Source organism: Cydia strobilella, chromosome 22 (assembly GCF_947568885.1).
Source record: "Cydia strobilella chromosome 22, ilCydStro3.1, whole genome shotgun sequence".
Lineage (NCBI taxonomy): Eukaryota > Metazoa > Arthropoda > Insecta > Lepidoptera > Tortricidae > Cydia > Cydia strobilella.
In genome coordinates this window covers 7,993,244-8,015,205 of record NC_086062.1, presented here as the reverse complement: position 1 = coordinate 8,015,205, position 21,962 = coordinate 7,993,244, and the positions used below count along the sequence as shown (strand labels likewise).

The window sequence follows — 21,962 nt, the reverse complement described above, 5'->3', positions numbered from 1 at the left end:
CCCTGATACATTTGTTCCACATCTCAAATAATGTAACTATTAAATACGAAAACCACATGCTACACTACAAAGGCAATTTATTTGACTTGTAAATACCTATATATTTTTCACGAACAGTATTTTTTTAACGAACACAATGTTTTTAACGATGTTAAGCAAAACTATGTACCATTACCAAGATTTTAAATTCTTCGTTATTTTTATTTTTACAGTGGTATCACCGCCCTCTTCTATTGACCAAACCATTACGAACGAAAGAGAAAGCGTTATCCGTTGCAATACGCATCGGAAAGGGAGAGTATGTATCTTCTCGAATGTACGACAAACTGCGCTATCCAGAACTTTCTTGAGGCGGGCAAAAAATAGACTGCGGTTACAGCGCCACCTTGTGGAGAGTAGCGTTCTCAATACTGGTACATGGCTTTACCGCGGGCTTTACTACTATCATCTACTATCAAACTCAACGTCAGTAACAGGTAACAGCCAGGAAAATTATACTCATCCCTTTTTTTTGGGTGCTAGTACTAGTGTAAGACAAAATAATATGATTCTCTCTGTCTATGTTTGAAATGAGACAGTCCTTTGACAAACTATACCTATATACAACATAATAAAGATAAATAACCGCAATTTCAAGATTTTATACTTTAAGTATCAAATATCAATCCGTCTACGACTACGATATTTGCATTTTTTTACCTATTAGAGTTTTGAATGATTCACGGTTAGTTTCACTAGACTTATATTGACCGGGATATAGACCGTGATTACCTTTTACCTACTTCTTATTTATGTATAGCTGTCCCAAAAAATCGGCACAATAAAAGAAAATTCCTTTATCGTTTTGGACTCAAAATAATTAGTTAATTAAAAAATAATCTCATAAATAGCAAATATTTTTACTGTCCAAGAATAATAGACTAGAGTTAGACCAAGATAAGGGCTCATCCATTAATTACGTCACGTTTAGGGTGTGGGAGGGGGTCAAGAAAATGTGACACGTTAGAAGGGGGAGGGGGCAGTCACAAATTTTGTAACGTCGCTTTAGCTACATCTATAACCGAAAATGGTTTTGATTTTTTAATTTACTGTTAACAGTAAGTAACTAATAGTTTTTGCAATGGTAATCGTTTTTATGTATTTTTATTCCTAATTGGCTTCGTGTTATGAATTTCTAACAATACTTTTTTTTTTAAATAAAACTATGAAAACGGATTATATCGCGTATATTGAATCCCGACTTCTTTAAATTTAATATACGCGATATAATCCGTTTTCATAGTTTTATTTCATGATTTATGAGTAACTGTCGCGGTAACCGAAGACAAAATAATGCTTTTTTTTGTTAAATTAATAAAAACTAATTGAATTTTTTGATTTCGTTGAGAACAAAATTGCCAAATATGTGACGTTACACCAAGGGGAAGGGGTTCGCCAAATGTGCTATGATGCTATGCATCCGAGATCACATATCATTACCACCACTTATCACCTGTTTGCATAAACACCTTTCAATAAAAATTGCATCATAAAAAATATCAATCTCCTTCAATGAGAGTCGGCCATGATAACAATAATATCAACGCATCCAACGTGTTCCTACAACGAAACAAACACGTCAAAAGTACGAGAAGCTTCCACGTGTTTCTACTTGCCGATAGATTTCGGTGCTGCTATATAAACAAGCGCCGGCCGGCGTTTTGCGTCAATTGTCAAGTGAATTCTTCGAAGTGCATTTCGCTGTGATTTCCAGAAAAACACGAAAAGTACGCTCAAGACGCGCTCAAGATGAAGACATTCAGTGCATATACGAATACTTTCATCTTCTTAATCATCATTGGAGCCAATTTAGCTTTGGCTGAAGAGAAATGTGGAGAGAAATCAGAGAGACGAGACTTGTACAGACGGCGGAACAGCTTATTCGATCAAGACTTCGGCTTGGAGTTCGCGCCTGGTGACTTCCTGACTTCCATGTTTTTTCCCTTCTCGTTCCACGACTACTATCGGCCCTGGCGTCACCTAGCTTCAATCAGCAGAGACGTCGGATCCACCATTAAGACGGATAAAGACCAGTTCCAGATAAACTTGGACGTTCAGCACTTCAGCCCTGATGAGATCACAGTTAAGACTTTAGATGGTTATGTAGTCGTTGAAGGAAAGCATGAGGAAAAGGAAGATGACCATGGCTTTGTCTCCCGTCAGTTTGTGAGGAGGTACTCTTTGCCTGAGGGTGTTGAGCCGGAGAAAGTGGTATCTCAGCTGTCCAGCGATGGAGTCCTGACGGTGTCGGCGCCGATGAGGTTGCAGTTGGAGAACACATCGGAGAGAGTGGTGCCCATCACACAGACTGGCCCGATTAGGAAAGAAATTAAGGAAATAAAGGAAAGCCCTGAGCTTCCTAAAAACCCCTATACGGAATCCTGTGAGAAAGACAGTTGCTCCAAGAAAAATTAGGTACCCGTTTTTGTTAATCTCTATGTTGAGTGGCTAGTCATCTCATGAAAATGTTATTTAAGACTGATTTTTTTTAATAAAAAATATTTATATTAGTTTTTTCTTTTATTTATTTTTTCTATTTCTCCCACAAGAATATCTTACTCCGAGGTCCAATGTGACATTTATAGGATACGTTGAAGAAAAATACCCGGATTAAAATTACAAAATGTATTTTTCTTGCAATACTTTCTAAATATTCGTTTATTTTTTGCCGCTAAATTATCTTAGTGCAACATGGTGCAACAAGAGACTAAAGTTAATTATTACTGCTAGGTGTAGGTATGTACTATGTACTATTTACTGATGTTGAACTAGTGACAGGTACCTACCAGAAAATTTAGAAACTTTTGCATAGAGATACAACAACATACTCTCAAAAGGTCTTAAAGGGAAGCTAACATTTTGTATAGTTATTTGTGCAACAAGAGAGGAAAGTTGGTTTTTCTTGCGAGTGTTTATTTTGAGTCCCGAGAAAGTAAAAGTTTCTAAGTTAGAATCTTGAGCGTAACGAGGGGCTCAAAAACACAAGATGTAAAATTACTTTGCTCTCGTGTTGCACACATAATTTTTCACCTTAGTAGTGAGAACATATTAAAGGTTAAAATGTGTTTCGAATTACACAGAATAATACAGAAAAAAAAAGTATGAAGTGGCAGTTCATGGCCTTTACTAAATTAAAAAGCTACTTTGAGTCACTCCCTGGAGTGAGGAAAGTTGCACTTTCTTCACTCCCTCGAGTGAGGAAAGTGCGACTTTCCTCGCTCCAGGGACTATCAAAGATAGATATAACTCCGTAATAGATGGATACAGTCTATGGAAAAAACGTGCCTCAAAAATCAAGAAAATTTGATTCTCGTTTAGAGGGCGCTACTAGCTTTAGCCTACTGTCGTATAGATGGCGTTGACGGTTTCGTTTGTTATTTAACAATTTTAACGCATATCAGTGAAAGAACATGGGTCAAAATTATAAAAATAATTAATGCAAATAAAAAAAATCATTTATCCATACTTAAATACATTTTATCGTATTTTTATAAATCTTCATTTTTAGTTTTAAAATGTGTCGACAGATGGCAGTGAATTTACTGGGGTTACAAAATGTACTATGGCAGTACCGCTCTAGTATAGGTTACTCTATGCCACTATATATTCACTGCCATCTATCGACATACTTTAAAACTAAAAATGAAGATTTATAAAAATATGTTAAAATGTATTTAAATATGGATAAATGATTTTTTTATTTGCATTAATTATTTTTATACAATTTTGACCCATGTTCTTTCACTGGTATGCGTTAAAATTATAAATAACAAACGAAACAGTCAACGCCCTCTATACCAGAGTAGGCCAAAACTAGTGGCGCCATCTGATCGAGAATCAAATTTTCGTGATTTTTGAGGCACGTTTTTTCCTTAGACTGTATCCATCTATTACGGAGTTATATCTATCTTTGATATTGCCAAAGGTGCTCAAAAGTATCAGAAGAAGCACTTTAAAGCCCCGTGGGTTTAAAAAAACTACTTGCTATTTAAAAAATAAAATAAAAAAAAAACTTTTAACCGACTCACGCTTGGCAGGTTTCTTATCATGTATTTATTTTATACTCATCATAACACAGCCAGAATCATGTTTATTCCTGCCTAACCTTGAAATATTCTATAAATAGACTGGTCGAGACGTCGCACCTCGTTCCTCGTTGCTATGGGCATTGTATCGGTCAATGCACTAAAGTGCAACATACATGATACCTACTCATACCAACCTTGCATAAGTTGCATAAATGTTGCGCAACTTTAACCATGCAGGTGGCCAACAATGCCACCGCAATTTTTCGATACTAGCCTTCTCTTTATGTATAGACGGTGGCGCCCTCAACTACGCATTTTTGTAATTTGGTGTAGATGTCTGGGACTTCGTATTTGTATTTTCATGTAGGTAACGAAGGTTGACATTTTTTTTATCCGCTCTAATTGTAAGAAAAAAGGTTTTTACAATTTTTTATTATTAATTACCTACACCCACCGTAGAACGCTTTTCATCAATAGATAAGTTTTAGTTTTTCTCTAGTGGCAAAAGCAATTTTTTTCTGATGCTTCCACCTTTATGTTCGTTTTTTAGGGTTCCGTACCCAAAGGGTAAAAACGGGACCCTATTACTAAGACTCCGCTGTCCGTCTGTCTGTCACCAGGCTTGTATCTCATGAACCGTGATAGCTATAGACAGTTGAAATTTTCACAGACGATGTATTTCTGTTGCCGCTATAACAACAAATACTAAAAAGTACGGAACCCTCGGTGCGCGAGTCCGACTCGCACTTGGCCGGTTTTTTCTGTCTGTCTATTTAATAAGTGAAACGCTACTTATTTTTTGTAGCTAAAATTAAATTAATAATTGTCACGTAAATAGTAAAGTTAAGAAATATTCTTTCATAATTTATGCAATTAAGTAAGTAAACACTTTATGTACGAAAAAGAAAGGAATCAAGGTTACATCAGATAAAAGTAGTACAAAGGCGAACTTATCCCTAAGAGGGATCTCTTCCAGTTAACCTAAAGAAGTTAAGTTAATTTAAAAGGCTAAAAGGAAAATTAATGTGGTGATGCTGGTGACTGACTTACAATTATGTTTGTGTTTGATACTGTTGGTACTTTCAGATTAGGTTTGAGAGGGTAGTCTAATTTCTGCCTTAGTCACTGGTTTACTCAAATGTATTGAATAAGCACAAGGTCACCTTGTTAAGGTAGGGCGTATTCGAGAGAAATTACTACTATATTTCTTAATCAGAATACGCCCTTAATTAAATGGATGCCCACCATATTTGTTACACCTTGTATGTGGGGTAGGTTAGGGTAGTCGTAATAAATAAACCATAATTTACACATAAAAGGAAATTTATTTAAACCTAAATAACTAAGGAGTTTGACCTATTTTTTACAAAATCAGTCTTTGTCACATAACATAAAATTTGGAAATGCAATTGAGTATGAAAATACTGACATGACTAAAAACTAAAACGCGGCCATAGAAATTTAGCTCTCTTATTGGCTCTGCCATGTAGCTAAGAGGGCTATATTTTATGACGAAACTAATTACTAATTAGAAAAGGGAATTACTTCTGATCGCCGTTGGCCTGTGGCGACTGATCCTTGATTTCCTTCCTAACCGGTCCAGTCTGGCTGATGGGGACACTCCTCTCGTTCTTCAAAGCTGGAGCCACGCGGGGAGCGATGATGGACAGGACGCCGTCGGACGAAAGCCTCGACTCCACTGTCTCAGGGTTGCAGCCTTCAGGGAGCGCGTACCGTCTTGAGAACTGGCGGGAGATGTAACCGTGTTCGTCCTTCTTTTCCTCATGTTTGCCCTCGATGACGACGAATCCGTCGGCTGTTTTGACGGTTATCTCTTCAGGCGCGAAGTGTTGAACGTCGAGGTTTACTTGGAACTTCTCCTTGTCGGACTTGATGGTGGAGCCGACGTCTCGCGCTGCGGCGGCCAGCTGCCTCCAGGGGCGGTAGTAATCTCTGGACAGCATTGGAGATACGGCCGCGGTGAGTAAGTCGTCAGGAGTCAAGGCGAGCCCGAAGTCCTGTTCCATCAGGCGGTGAGGATGATCCAAGCCCATGATGAAAGGTAGCAGAGACATTTTTGCGTTGGTTAGCTTAGATTTCTTCCGCTTCAAATAAGATCGCAGTGCGTTGCACCGAATGTTTACAGTTGCGTTGCTTTCTTTCGAATAACATGACGCTTCGCCGGCCGGCGCGCTTATATACAGACAGTCGAGTGCGACATCTAGCGGCGAGTAGAATTTTCGAGAACAAAGGCGGAGCGTGTGGCATTCAATGTGTGTGTTAACGGTAAGATGTGTGGGGCACCAGCTGTTTATTGATTCGTTAATGGGACTTTCAAGGTGATTCGAGTACATTCTTTGTTTGTCTAGACGAGTAATGGATGTATTGTATTGTAGCAATATGTACTTAGGTCGTAATATTATGAGAGCTGGCGAGGAAAATACTTTATTTAGATTGTGTTATTTAAATTAAATTAAATTAATTAGGTACATAAGTACCTATATCTATATTATAAACACAGATTTTTTACGAAAAAACCGACCAAGTGCGAGTCGGACTCGCGCATCGAGGGTTCCGTACATTACACAATTTAAACAATATATTTTTATGTGAACGTGAGTGAAAGGTAAATTGCGGTTTACGATTTATGGCGTATTAAAAAAAACTACTTACTAGATCTGGTTCTACCCAATTTTCGGTGGAAGTTTGCATGGTAATGTACAATTGTACATCATATATTTTTTTTAGTTTTATCATTCTCTTATTTTAGAAATTAGAGGGGGGGGGGGGGGGGACGACACACATTTTACCACCTACCACCTTTGGAAGTGTCAGTCTAGAAAAAAATGATATTAGAAACCTCAGTATCATTTTTGAAGACCTATCCATAGATACCCCACACGTATGGGTTTGATGAAAAAAAAATTTTTGATTTTCAGTTCTAATGGGGACCCCCAAAATTCCCAAAATTCTTTTTTCTATTTTTGAGTTAAAATCTTAATGTGGTTTACAGAATACATCAACTTACCTTACTTAGACGGACGGACGGACGGACGGACGGACGGACGGACGGACGGACAGACGGACAGACAGACAGACATGACGAATCCATAAGGGTTCCGTTTTTTGCCATTTGGCTACGGAACTCTAAAAAGGGTTCCGATAATCGTCTCTTCCTTTTTTAAGTTAAGTAGTTAAAACGACTTAGACAGAGTAAATTTGTTTGGTACCTCTTTAATTGCGGTTGCAGGCATACTATGAATTAAAGGGACACCCTGTTTAACTAATGTAATGGTCAGATCATTTAATATTTTCTCTCTAAAAAAGACATTTCCGATAGAGACAAGTAAGCGTCCGACTAAGCTAACTTTGCACAGATTGAAATAGAACAAAGTGAGGCAATGTCATTATAAAAACATCTTATTTTCATATAAATAAATTTCAGATATATGATGACATTTGCAGTAGTTGCAGTCAGAGGCGTATTTAAATATTTGGCACCCGGGCCATTGGGCCTCTGCCGCCCCCCATGACCCATGAAGTAAACACAAAAGCATATTTTTTTCTCAGTGCCTTTCTGCAGAGCTTGGAATCGAACCTATAGCCAATTGTGAGCGAGACCGACGGCCCAGCTCTGCATAAGGCCGGAGGCCCGGAGCGTCCGATTGCGGTGTGCTGCCCTGTGAGGCTTAAGGCTAGGGTTGCCACCTTTTTTCTATACACATATAGTATTTTTTGTCAAAATATTGAAAAAATATAGTATTTACTGAAAAAAAAAATAGGACGCCGATTTGAGGCGAATTAAAAATCCAAGTCGCATACGATGCGATATTGGTGACATTTGTATACCCAATCTTGAGTGATGAAAATATAGTATTTTTCGTACTATATCGTTTTTGTATAATATATAGTACAAGTGACTGAAATATAGTACGATACTATATGTAATGTAATATTATGAAATAAATAAATATCATATCATATATATATTATAGTATGGGTGGCAACCCTACTTAAGGCCGAACTGCAAAAGAACAGAGCTTAAAGCACTGGTCATGTCTAAGGGACTTTGGAGACATCGCCATTTTTCTACCCTCCCGCTCCGGGAATTTAGCATACGAAGGGTTATAAAGAAATATTTTTGTATTTTATATGTATTACGCTTAAAGTCATTATACCTAAAATGAAGCCTTTTCAAGTATCCTAATACCGTTGGTGTTGGTAACCGTTAGGTTGGTAAGAAAGAGTTGCCAATTTTCGGCAATAATTTAGAAAACACACATAATATGTTTTAGATAGCCTAGTAAATACTCAGAAGGCTATAATTTAGTTTCTACTGCCACGTTCTCATGCAGTATCAAAAATTATGCCACGCCGAGGTCACGCCGATCACGCCGCCGCCGCCGATCAAAAAATCATCGAACGCCGCCGCCGCACGATGATTTTGCCATCGACGCACATGTCTAAGTCTAGTAATACTAGAATTTTTGTATTGAATGACTACAACAATCCCAAATTGGTAAAATTTTCGAACACATGACGGTTTAAGGAACAGCTGACCGTTATTTAACAGTCCTTTTGCCTTATATTATTATATTCATTCATTCAAGTTCCATTCATCTTTTGCGTGTTGTATTCATTTAGTATTCATGCAGGGAACGATAGGATAACATCATGGCCTGCCTGTGATACTTTAAATCGCGAAATTTTCGATCATTAGCCCTCACTTCATAAGTCGCATAAAAATTATACCCACCCTGTTCATCAACGATCAACCAATTCATCAATTTTCACTATCTAGATAACGTATTGCTTAATCATAATATTTACATTATTCATTATCTATTTGCTCTGGAGTAGTCTAGAAACCTTGAGGTAGGTCACGAACCGCGTTCTAGAACACGTCGATCGATAAGAAATTGCTAGAACGGAAGCTTCTCGATTTTCGCGAACTTCAATTGCGTGCTACTCGAATCCAGGGGTTCGAAATCGTTGGTGTTATATAAATGCCTCGGTTTTATTACAAGATTTTATAGTTGATTGTCAAAATGATCAAAGCCTATTATTTAACTGAAAATCATCAATTAAAGATAAGGTGATTGTTGATAGGTGTACTAAATGTGACAATCATACCTAGGATGTTATTTTGAGACACAGGCAAGTGAGGGTAATAAATAACCTATTGCAAACTTGTTCAAACATCGTTCGATGTTTCATTTGCCAAATTTACTTTTTTATTATTTTTGAATAGAAACGGAACAGCAGAACTTGACCAATAATTAGGTATATCCCACCAAAAACATTTTCATGTAAAATGTTACCAAGATGGCTCACATTGTCATAAAGTTATCAGAGGGCCGCGAACCACATTCGACGTGTTGCACTTGTAAATTCGTCCGTAAGTGTGACAGGAAGGCAAAACGTTGAAGTGATGTTTAACGTGTTTCGATGTAAGATCTCATGTAGAACCAAGCTTCTAACTCCTCCACACGCCCTAACTCTACAAGCCCTAACTTCACAAACTCTACACCATGGTCAAAACATGTTACGTTTCATGCTTGTTGTCATGTGTAACGTTTTATTACTACATGAACTATTTTTGTAATTTGTAATTGATTTGCTAGAATCATGGTTAACACAGATGTTACATCGAAAAGTCCAGCACAATTTTGCCGACTTACGGCGTGCAAATTTTACTATAAATACTTAATTACTAACATGCATTTACTCTATATTTACATTGTATATAACAGAAAAGTAAGTAATGAACAGTGAATACATTTTTTGCCTTTACGCCTTACGCCCATACTATAAATGTTGCCGAGCCCTGCTCCACACCTAGCTCGAATCCACTACTCGACACTAGATGGCGGTAAAAAATGTTGTTAATAATATACTATGGAAGCAATGACAATGGGCTATTTATTTGAATATTAAATAATGAACACCATTTAATCCATGTGTTAAAATAAATAAAAAATAAACAAGACTAAAATAACACATATGAACACAGTTCTGGCTGAAAGAATTTAGGTCATGGTCATGAAAAAAAAAGTTGTAAGCTGGCAGCGTTAGGTGTCAAAACTGTCAAAATCACCAATCATTGTCAATCAAATGGTGAATACTGAATAGTCAAAACTCAAATCAAAACAAAAATAATAAATTTGTGTATAGACCTCTAGTCCTTTAAAATAATAAATAATTAAAAACGTCGTTTGTAGTTAGTCTTAGTTATAATGGTGAATTATTGCTGCGTACAAGGATGTGGTCGGAACAGCAAACAAAACAAACATTTGAACTATTATAGTTTGCCGAAAGAAAAACGACGGTATTGTATTAATTTTATACTTGTAATATCACTATTTTAATTTGATTGTATGTAAAAATGCCTAGTAAATCTTATATTATATTTTTGTCCGTGTATGTATTTAATTCTTTAAAATTTGAGAAGCATGCATTGGTGTTGACAACATGTACTTTATCATTTTGTTTGATCAATGGTGTCTTTATGATTAATTTTAAGGTTTTTGTGCATATCTCATCACCACTAGCCTATAAACATCCTGTTGGTCACTGACCTCTCATGCAAGACCTCACGAGATGGTTTTGGTCAATTCTCTAAACAATTTTTTTTTTATAATCACAGGCAAGTGCAATGGCTGCAAGCGGCTGGGCGCACGGACCTGCTAGAAAAGGACAAGGTGCTGGTTTCGCACCGGTTCTGCTCCCGACACTTCCCTCCCTCGTCTATAAAAAACAAACATCTTTGTGACACTGCTATGCCCTCGCTTTGTCTACCTGGGACTACTGAAAAGGGTATTTTTGATTTACCAGTTCTAAAAGTATTCAACCAAACTTTCATCTATTTTAATTTCTAAGACGGGAGTCTCCCAACCTGGCCCAAACAGCCCAGTAGACCTGTACCAATAACTTCTGAGGTTATAAGAATATTAATGTTGCTTATTTTTTATATATAGTTTCCAGACCATATACTAAACCTAAAAATAATATTTTGTGTCATCCTAGGTATTTGCTTAGGTAGAAATTTAGGTATTTCTTTTTTCAATCAGCATTCTGTAAAAAAAATATTCGAGACGAAATTCTTTGTTTCCCTGTAAAGGCAAAGTGGCTTCCGACGTACACACGCATTTTGTGTCATTTTCATCCACGGCTATAATGGCATTTAATAAATACCTAATATTGATCCTAAAACGCCTAAAAAAATATTAGAGTCGGTAAGTGAAGTGTTGTACTTTACAGAACATTGTTATATGTTATTCAAACAAATCTGTGTCAAATTCATCCACCGCTTTTATTTAAAAAAATTTTTTTCTAATTAACACCCTGTATCTGCCACAAAAAAAAATTCATATTATTAAGTTTACGTCTACAATATTATAATACCACATTGAGACATCATTCATAATTTGGGTCATTTTGATCCACGGTTTTTTTACTATCTGGCAAAATAAAACTCAATTGAGCAAGGAGGGCGTGCGCGGGGAAGGGTACCTACGCGGGTGGGGTGCTTATTATACTTGCCGCAATATCAGCTGGCGACTGAGATCTTAATACTATCTCCTTTACCCTTGTTAAGACCAACCAAGAGATGGCATTATGAGCTGTCTCGCCACTAAGTTTTGCGATACAGTGTATTTATTTCATTCGGAGGCATAATTACATTGTCTTATCAATCTTACCGTAGTAGGTATATAAATATAATTAAAAATAAACTGTAGGCTGCACTCCTCATACTGACCAACATTTGTGACGTTCCTAATCAAAAGGTACCACTTTCTCTGACAGGTTATTTGTATAAAGATATAATCAAATTTCGTCTTTATGGTAAACGACAAAGTGGTACCTACCTTTTGATTGAGAATGTCACAACAGCGACTTAAAAATTACTCTTGTTTCGATTTTTAGTAGACTTTTTAAGTTTATTTTAAGACGCAATTTATTGTGATTTTTGTTATGTTTAAGCGTGGCAAGCAACATTAATTACATTGATGATGATGTTCATTAAATACAATATTTTTTCATACTATACTGAACTGTCACCCTATACATGAGAATGAACAGCGCCCTCTTGACAATGATCATATATTAGGTCAGGCTTTAATATGTGTCATAATTTAGTAAAGTCCCCTTTGTGGATTCTAAGTTTCCGAGTTACAGCAGTTTAGTGAAAGCGTTTTTTTTTAAATATAAATTAAGGGTTGAATAAATAGGAAAGAAAATTTGATTATTTTTGCGCTACGACGCACGGTTTAGGAGATACAGCCCTATAAAGTTTTTTTTATTGTTTTTTTCTTTTTTTCTTTTTTACATTGTGTTTTTTGTATATTACTTTGGGGTTTCATAAAGGGGAACGAAAATTTAATTATTTTTGCGCTACGACGCACGGTTTAGGAGATACAGCCCTATATAGATTTTTTTCTTTTTCTTTTTTACGTTTCTAAATCTTAATTAAGGGCTTCTTAAGGGGAACGAAAATTTGATTATTTTTCGCTACCATGCACGGTTTAGGAGATACATCCCTAAAGTTTTTTTGTTGTTTTTTTTTTCTTTTTTTTGTCATTGCGTTTTTTGTTATTACTTTGGGGTTTCATAAAAGGGAACGAAAATTTTATTATTTTTGCGCTACGACGCACGGTTTAGGAGATACAGCCCTAAAATGTTTTTTTTTTCTTTTTTGCGTTTTTAAATCTTAATTAGGGGCTTCTTAAAGGGGAACGGATATTGATTATTTTTGCGCTACGATGCACGGTTTAGGAAATACAGCCCTATAAAGTTTTTTTGTTATTATTTTTTTCTTTCTTTTTCTTGTTTTTGTATATTATTTTGGGGCTTCATAAAGGGGAACGAAAATTTTATTATTTTTGCGCTACGACGCATGGTTTAGGAGATACAGCCCTATAAAGATTTTTTTTTTAAATTTTGCGTTTTTTTAAATATAAATTATGGGTTGCATAAAGGGGAACGAACATTTTATTGTTTTTGCGGCACGCACGGTTTAGGAGATACAGCTCTATAAAGTTTTTTTCCTGGTTTTTTTTTTGTTTTTTTTTTTAAGTATTAATTACGGGTTTCTTAAAGGGGTTTTTTAAATTATTTTTGCGCTACGACGCATGGTTTAAGAGATACAGCCCTATAATGATTTTTTTTTAAATTTTGCGTTTTTTTTAAATATAAATTATGGGTTGCATAAAGGGGAACGAAAATTTTATTATTTTTGCGCTACGACGCATGGTTTAGGAGATACAGCCCTATAAAGATTTTTTTATTGTTTTTTTTTCTTTTTTTCTTTTTTACATTGTGTTTTTTGTATATTACTTTGGGGTTTCATAAAGGGGAACGAAAATTTTATTATTTTTGCGCTACGACACATGGTTTAGGAGATACAGCCCTATAAAGACTTTTTTTAAATTTTGCGTTTTTTTAAATATAAATTATGGGTTGCATAAAGGGGAACGAAAATTTTATTGTTTTTGCGGTACCACGCACGGTTTAGGAGATACAGCTCTATAAAGTTTTTTTTCCTGGTTTTTTTGTTTTTTTTTAAGTATTAATTACGGGTTTCTTAAAGGGTTTTTTTTTAATTATTTTTGCGCTACGACGCATGGTTTAAGAGATACAGCCCTATAATGATTTTTTTTTTAAATTTTGCGTTTTTTTTTTAAATATAAATTATGGGTTGCATAAAGGGGAACGAAAATTTTATTATTTTTGCGCCACCACGCACGGTTTAGGAGATATTATATCTATATATATATAGCTATAATAGCTCTATAAAGTTTTTTTCCTGGTTTTTTTTAAAGTTTTAATTAAGGGTTTCTTAAGGGGAATGAAAATTTGATTATTTTTGTGCTACGATGCACGGTTTAAGAGATGCAGCCCTATAAAGATTTTTTCCTCTTTTTTTTTCTTTTTTGCGTTTTTAAATCTTAATTAGGGGCTTCTTAAAGGGGAGCGAAAATTTGATTATTTTTGCGCTACGATGCACGATATAGGAGATACAGCTAATACAGCCCTATAAAGATTTTGTTTCTTTTTTTTTTATTGTATTTTTCATGTATTACTTTTGGGTTACATAAAGGGGAACGAAAATTTTATTATTTTTGCGCTACGACGCATGGTTTAGGAGATACAGTCCTATATATTTTTTTACAATGCATGTGCTCGAAAAGTGCGTTTCCTACGGAGCCATATCGTGCGGAAAGTACTGCTTTTCCGCACTAGTGCTTTTTGTTTTCAATTTTTTTTTACAGTACAAATGGTGCTACTTTCTCGCACTAGTGCGGAAAAGAGCACTTCCCGTGCATATGTCGAAAGTTTAAAGGGCCATATGTACTGTAAAACGTACGATACACGTGCGAATAGGTAATTCGCAACTCGTGTCGATTTAAAACACTCCTTTTAATAATTAAACTTATTTGCCATGACATGTTTTTTTATTTACTCGCACAATGCATAGTAAAACATTGTATGATACACGTGCGTAAAGATGATTTCCGCACTTGTTGCATAAATAGCAATTTTTTTTATCGAAGAATGAAAGAAAGTCACGGTATTAATAACCAAATTTTACTTTAGTGGTACCTTTTCCCTATCACTGTCACAAATGTATGTGGCGTTCACGTAAACGCGATATTTTTAAGATTTCCCTGCGCAATGTTGCCAGCTCGCTCGCAAATCAAACATGTACTTACAGTTCTTTTGCATAATGGTGACATTGTACAATATCTATGAGTTTTAAATAGGTAAAAGATAATTCGACGCATTCTTTGCTTGCTTGTTGCTTGTTGTTGTGTTGTTTGCGTAACTTCTTTGAATAAGTTGCATTAATTTGGCGCACAGGCGAAGTAAACATGCGTTGCGTACGGCAAGGTCACGCCGCGGCCCCACCCTGCACGGCCTCCGTTGCCCATTCAGACCGCCCGCTAGCTTCGTTTGAACGCAAATAATATTTTTGTAATATTTGTTTATGCAGTGGATGCAAGTGACACAAATTCATACATCTTATTTATCCCGCATTTCAAATTAATAAGATGTAAACTCTAATATCTTTAATATTCTTTTGTAACGGTGACAGCCTGTTACAACAAAATCATCAAATATCTTATGAAGCTATGCCTTAATAAGACACAAAATCATTTAATGGACCTATTTAAACGATTAAATTCGACCTAAGTAATTTTTTTTAACTCTAATTTTTTTTTGTGTCATTTAGAATATTATGACATAGTATCAGATTGCAGTGGACGTAATTGACACAAACTATGTTTTCACACTAAAAACACTATCCTGAATGCAACACAGTTACATGTTTTCTCTCGAATATTTTTTTCTCCAAGATAATTCAAAATAAAAAATAATTACCACAAAATAACAAATTACTAGAAAAGCAAATTATATATATGACACAAAACAAAATGTAAGATTTACATCTTAACAAAGTATTCATAAGCGAAAACAGAATTGACTTTAATATTTTTATAACCTTGGGGTCAAAATATAGCCAGCGGTACAGGTCTACAGCCCCCAGCAGCAATGCAGCCTGCAATGGAAGTCAGAATGCCTACGCCTAGATTGAAACTGTAACAGCTGCCATTAAAAGCCAAGTTTCTACCATCTGCTTCTGGGTCATAAAGTTTGGAGGTCCCTGATTTGCTGTGGCAATTACCATAATTTATCAATTAAATCATTTATTTATTTACAAGAATGTAGTACACAAAACAAGTTCTTACAATGTAAAAATACATACATTCTGCTTAACAAAGCATGTAAAGAAACACACATACACACACACACACACACACACACACACACACACACACACACACACAGTAAATCCATACTAACATTTTAAATGCGAAAGTGTGTCTGTCTGTTACCTCTTTACACTTTAAACTGCTGAACCGATTTAGTTGAAGTTTTGGTATGCAGATAGTTTGAGTCCCGGGGAAGGACATATGTATGGGGAATCAATAACCGCTGAACTGATTAAGATGAAACTTGGTATGGGGATTGTTTGAGCTGTGGGGAAGGATATACATAGAATAATTTTTATCCACGATATCATTTCTTAAGGGTGTTAAAAATGGGGTCGAAGTTTATAGTAGACCAATTTGGGGGTGAAAAAAGGATGGATTTTAAAGTAGATTTGTTTAAAAATTAAGTTACCTAAATTACTAATTCAGACGAAGTCGCAGGCAAAAGCTAGACCCAAATACTTTTATGTGGAGATAATATTATAATACACATACTGAGTAAATAAAATTAGCCTTTTTTTGTCAACATCCTTGTGTGAATAAACTTTTTGATACATATACCTAGCATTACATAGATGAGCTATACGCGTGCGCCCGTGAGGGACAGAACATACGCAATGCGACAATATGATTAGTCGAATAGATTTGTAGCCCACCATAAACCACACTAGATTTACGGTGGGGAATAAAAAAAAAACTGAGACTGTGACAAGGACAAACAATAAGAGCGCTCTCTCTGCTACTCCTACTGAAAGATACATATAACTATCCCGTTCGGTCATTTCCCCCCACCCCTCATGTCCGATCCAGTTATACTAGATTCATGTTTTGATATCACCTATTTTTGATTGTTCAACATATTCCAGATAGCGAGGTCCACAATCACAAAGGCATTGTGTGTGATAGCTGCGGGCTGGCAGTCTCTGGGTTCCGGTACAAATGCGTCTCTTGCGCGGACTATGATCTGTGCCAGAAATGCGAGATGCGAGAGACACATCCGGATCATTATATGCTGAGGATGCCCAAGCCTTTGAAACATGTAAGAAGATTAAAGTTTAACAATCAAAATCTGAAAGAATTAAATAGGTTGAAGTTTAATCATGTGAAGACCACTCACTAGAGTTGTGCATGCTCGTGCACTGAAAAGATCGCTCCCAACTAGTACAATCTCACAACTGTACTAGTTCGGTCTTTTAGTACAGTAGTACACAGGGAGAGTCGAAGTTTAGTTTTAGTTCGGTTGGATGAGTTGGATCACTCGGATCGCTTTGCTGTCATTGTTACTCCTCGGTCCTCGCTCCCATTCTGCTTCGTTCGCGTGTAGTTTACTAAAACGTACTAAGAGCAGAATCATTAGGGAATAGTTCGGTCTAGTACAGTGGAGGGAATCGTGTCTTTTTGATTTTAGTACATGTACTACACAAGCCTACCACTTACAATGAGTTTGGATCTGCACGCCGCTCCGGAGTGTGAGGCACAATACAGGTTTATAGCCCCGTTATATCCTGAATTCACACCGGAGCATAGTGCGGGTCTGCAACCAATGTGAAGACTGCCTTAGTGCCTTAGTTTTTAGGGTTCCGTACCCAAAGGGTAAAAACGGGACCCCTATTACTAAGACTCCGCTGTCCGTCTGTCTGTCTGTCACCAGGCTGTATCTCATGAACCGTGATAGCTAGACAGTTGAAATTTTCACGGATGATGTATTTCTGTTGCCGCTATAACAACAAATACTAAAAACAGAATAATATAAATATTTAAATGGGGCTCCCATACAACAAACGTGATTTTTTTTGCTGTTTTTTTCCCGTTATGGTACGGAACACTTCGTGCGCGAGTCCGACTCGCACTTGGCCGGTTTTTTTGCATGTGTCAACTTGCTGTTATTTGGGTAATATTTTTTATTTTGTCATTTTTTAATTTTTTTCAGATTATAATAAAATTTGGTGGATAGATAGTTCATTCTGTACAACATAAGCGCAATTTCAACGTATTTCCTACAAAATCTTCCACTGTGTTACGGAAAACTTATGGAATTTTCTATAACCCAATGGGAATTTTCATATATTTTTTGTCCTATTTGTCATTTCGTGTTTATTCCGACCAGAATAAGGAGCTTTTCAACCTAAAAATTTTATCAACATCTGACAAAAAAATAAAAAATGGCCCATTTATAACTTCTGAATTTATCTGACTGCTCTCGCAAGCATAAAGGTACAATGAAAATATAATACCTAAATACATTTTATGTATGGAATTATTAAAGATAGCGCCACGCAGTTTTGAAAGTACCTATATATTTATCTTTAGTGGTGGTTCGTCATAAATATTCGTAGGAAATCCAGAGCTGTAATTGTAGTTTAGCAGCCCTTATCTTCATGAGCTTTAGAAAAAAAAATAGGCATCTTATTTTATTCTACATACGCTTCTAGAAATTGGCGGACGATCTGATCGGCAAGTGGCGCGAGTTTTTCTCCGCGAAGCACGTCACGCCCGACTCGGACAGCGACGATGAGCCCATCACCAAATACAGGTAACACTTCCTACCCATGACATCCAGCTTATTCAGGGTCACCGGTTGGGGTGTAGCAAAGGGTACCCAGGACTCAAATTTAAAAATATCGAGATATTGCACTTCAAAATTTGAAGATTTTGGAGGACAGAAAAAAAATAGTATTTTTTTCAACATATCACCAACTTTTTACTTCATCATGTATGTAAGAAATATTAAAGTATCTTTTGTCATGTATCATTTTTCTCTAAGATCAACCATTATGGAGATAGGCGGGGTAGTAATCGACAATTTTTAAAGGCGTTAGGAATTTAGAATAAGCAACAGAGGCAAGATAGGTGCGACGACGAGCGAAGCGAGGAGGGGTGTGTTAGGTTGACTGCGATCAAAGAACCGGCTTATGTTCTTGTACTATTGTCTGTTACAACCTCACTTATCTCCATAGGATCCTAGAGAAAAATGTTAACTGACAAAATATACTTAATTTGTCATTTCTTACACGACAAATTTGTAAAAAGTTGGGTTCGGAAATTTGTACTTTTCGTCAAAAAATTTCTCTTTTTTCCATGGGTCCCCTTTGGTACACTCTGACCGAATCACCAGCAAGCGATTAATGAAATGTAAAGTATTTTGAGTATCTTAACGTCCAGGTTTTCCCAAGACACTTAAGTACATAAAATGACAAGGTATGAAAAATTTAAAACCACAGGAATCACAGCAGCGTCGACCTATCCGAAGAGGTAAAGCGTGCGATCCGCGCCGAAGTGGCGCGGGTGTCGAAACTGCCGGACCCAGAGGATCCCCAGCTTAAGAGGAAAACGGCCACCGAGCGGCGCCCGATTAAGAGGATACGGATGGACGGCACGATAGGTACTAATAAATGACCAAGCGAGAGCGAAGGTCTCCGTTTCAGCTTCGGCAAAAATGCCTTTGTATTTCTGACCGGATGTCCTCTACATCTGATTCTCGTGAAATTTTGTGAGCAGGCTCTATAATTCTAAAGATTTTTCTTGTCAATCAAATTCTTGGATTTTTTCAAATTGGCGAAACTATGAGGATTCGCGAGGTATGAAGCTTACGAAGCCACTATTTATTGATTATTTATTTTTATTTTTTAAAAGCGCGGGCATATAATCTATTCATAACAGCCAGTATTTCTCTCGCGGTGGTGAACATTTTATGAATTTATCATTAAGAAAACCGCAGCCAAATTACACTAGACCCTACTCATAGTGTTGTGTTCCTGCCGGTGAGTAAGGTTGCCAGAGCTCAACGAGGGTGCGAAGAGTTACGGTCGGCAATGCGCATGTAACACCTCTGGATTTGCAGGCGTCCATAAGCTAAGGAGACCGCTTACCATTAGGCGCGCCGTATGCTTGTTAGTCACCGACGTAGTATAAAAAAAGATTTCAATATGAACACGGGCGGCAAACAACAACTTTGCTCCCTTATCAAATAATCTATTATTTCCAGGGTATGATGACGAGGACAGGAGCGTCCCGGAGGTGGTGTTCGCCGACGTCAACGAAGATGATCAGCTGCTGGAAGTCAAGCACGAAGTCACTGGAGAAGGTACAGTCCAAGTTCCATATAGTTTGATCGATATTATTAGATTTACAAAAGATAAGTTGAAGTAAAAATAATGCAAAATTTATATACCGCCTCGCCCTGTAGCGAGATTTGAACTCGCGACTTCGGGATACCAGCCGCCCATATCACCACCACCACCACTACCACCACCCACCACTCACCACCACTCATCACCGTCTACCACTGAGATACGGAGACTTTGCCCGTCTAATGGCTCCTCTACACTATCGGCAATGATAGACGATGACTGGCGGGCACGATAGTGTAGAGGGCATACTCGGCAGTCCCCGCCAGTCATCGTCTATCATCGCCTGCGACCTAGGAGGATATAACCAAACGGAATAGCCATTAACAGGCGTTCCCTTCTGTCGAAAATAGTCGGCCAATGGTCATACACAATACGGACTGACGACTATCTGACATACAGCATATTACAGACATGGTGTGATGTCTTAGCCAGGCCAAGAAGCTCTACTACTAAAGCTTTATAATCTTAAATAATGAAACTTAATCTTAAATAATGAAACTTTCCTCTACCTACTCTACTATTGAACCTTTGGAAAGTAATACTAAAGTTTAGTAAATAAGGGTCTAGACTATAGGGGGATGAAGTATAAAATAAACAGTTATGAATGCTAACGAACATGATTTATTGCATTCAAATTGATTAAGCTTGTAGACAAATTAATTTAATAATTTACGAGCTCCATATCCAATGAAATCGGGTAAGGACAACATTGGATACACCACCTTGATTGCTAGGGCCAAATACCTAAGTCAGGAAAACAAGACGGGACAAAAACCTGACTGCACAAGTTTAACCTGTACACAACCATAATAAAATATGTCATAGTAAGAAGTAAGACCTATAAATATATAATAAAAATATGGCCAGATCATCTAGTGGTGAATAAGGACTAACATCATGATAAATAATAACCAAAGTTCTCTGAGGTGTGAGACATGTTACAATAAAATAAAATCTGAGATATGTTCCAACAAACACATTACATATCCTAAATATTAATTACTAGTAGTAAGGGTAGTAAGCGTAGTTACAAAACTATCTTTTTTTCCAGAATGGAAGAAGATGGTGCATGTCAAAATAAGTGACGACCTGACGGAGCTCATGATAGAAGTACCTCAACAAAATGCGGGGCACACGGCGTTATGAGTTTATTTATACAAAAAGAGGTAGTTAAGGAAACTTTGAGCTAAAGGCTCTTTTTATGATTATTTGATTAACCTTTTACCAGGCTAAGGGATATATATTTCCCACATACGGCACTTCAAACACGTGTTTTATGTATTTTCGATCAGTAAGACTGACATTCGATTGTCAGTTTTCAACTGTCAGCCTGGTAAAGGGTTAAGGTATAATGTAAATAAATAACTATCGTAAAAAAAAGTTGAATGTAAAATGTGTACCTAAATGTGATAAATAAATTGTAATCAATTACATGTTTCCCAATTTTCTCTCCGTTCCCAGGTGAAACCGGGGCTCACCCAATGAAACTACAACCGATGACAAAGTACGCCATCGCAAAATGTGAAATTTTATGCTAGTTTTAATGTATGTGTTATTAACTAACCAGCTTCTGCCCGCGATTACGTCTACGTGAGATGATGATGATATTGATGATCAAACTATCTCCATACAGTCCAATACCAAATTTCATCGTTTGAAAGGTTTAAGCGTGAATAAGTAAAAGACAGACAGAGTTACTTTCGCATTTGTCATATTAGTAGGGATAAAACGAACCACATGGCCAATATAAGATCCCCTATATTACAAAAATCAAACACAGGAAGTCTAAATAATGGTATATTTTCAAAAATATTGTTACATGACCTGCATTATATATTTACAAAAATAAAAACACAATAAAATTAATATTTCCAGTTTTACAACCGCCAAAGGTACAAAAATTAAATAAAAACATACAATATCCAAGGGCGATATAAGACTTAGCAGTATATTTACATCCGAAGCATACATAACTATATATTTTTGTATTT

At 36.5% G+C, this 21,962-nt stretch overlaps 3 protein-coding genes across 3 annotated transcripts; 2 read left to right on the top strand and 1 right to left on the bottom strand.

Annotated features, from left to right (window-relative positions):
- The first annotated feature begins 1,705 nt into the window (after window positions 1-1,705).
- Window positions 1,706-2,549, top strand: LOC134751437 (protein lethal(2)essential for life-like). Its single transcript, XM_063686846.1, has one exon. It carries the CDS (start codon window positions 1,789-1,791, stop codon window positions 2,452-2,454), a length of 666 nt encoding a protein of 221 aa, XP_063542916.1. The 5' UTR covers window positions 1,706-1,788; the 3' UTR covers window positions 2,455-2,549.
- A 2,823-nt stretch (window positions 2,550-5,372) lies between these two features.
- LOC134751442 (protein lethal(2)essential for life-like) lies at window positions 5,373-6,253 on the bottom strand. The gene has a single exon (XM_063686850.1). The coding sequence runs from the start codon at window positions 6,140-6,142 to the stop codon at window positions 5,609-5,611; it is 534 nt and encodes a 177-aa protein (XP_063542920.1). The 5' UTR covers window positions 6,143-6,253; the 3' UTR covers window positions 5,373-5,608.
- A 3,921-nt stretch (window positions 6,254-10,174) lies between these two features.
- LOC134751433 (uncharacterized) lies at window positions 10,175-21,340 on the top strand. Its single transcript, XM_063686841.1, has 7 exons — window positions 10,175-10,395; window positions 10,714-10,883; window positions 16,708-16,880; window positions 18,274-18,374; window positions 19,063-19,223; window positions 19,827-19,925; window positions 21,023-21,340. Exons 1-7 carry the CDS (start codon window positions 10,304-10,306, stop codon window positions 21,115-21,117), a joined length of 891 nt encoding a protein of 296 aa, XP_063542911.1. The 5' UTR covers window positions 10,175-10,303; the 3' UTR covers window positions 21,118-21,340.
- The last annotated feature ends 622 nt before the right edge of the window (window positions 21,341-21,962 follow it).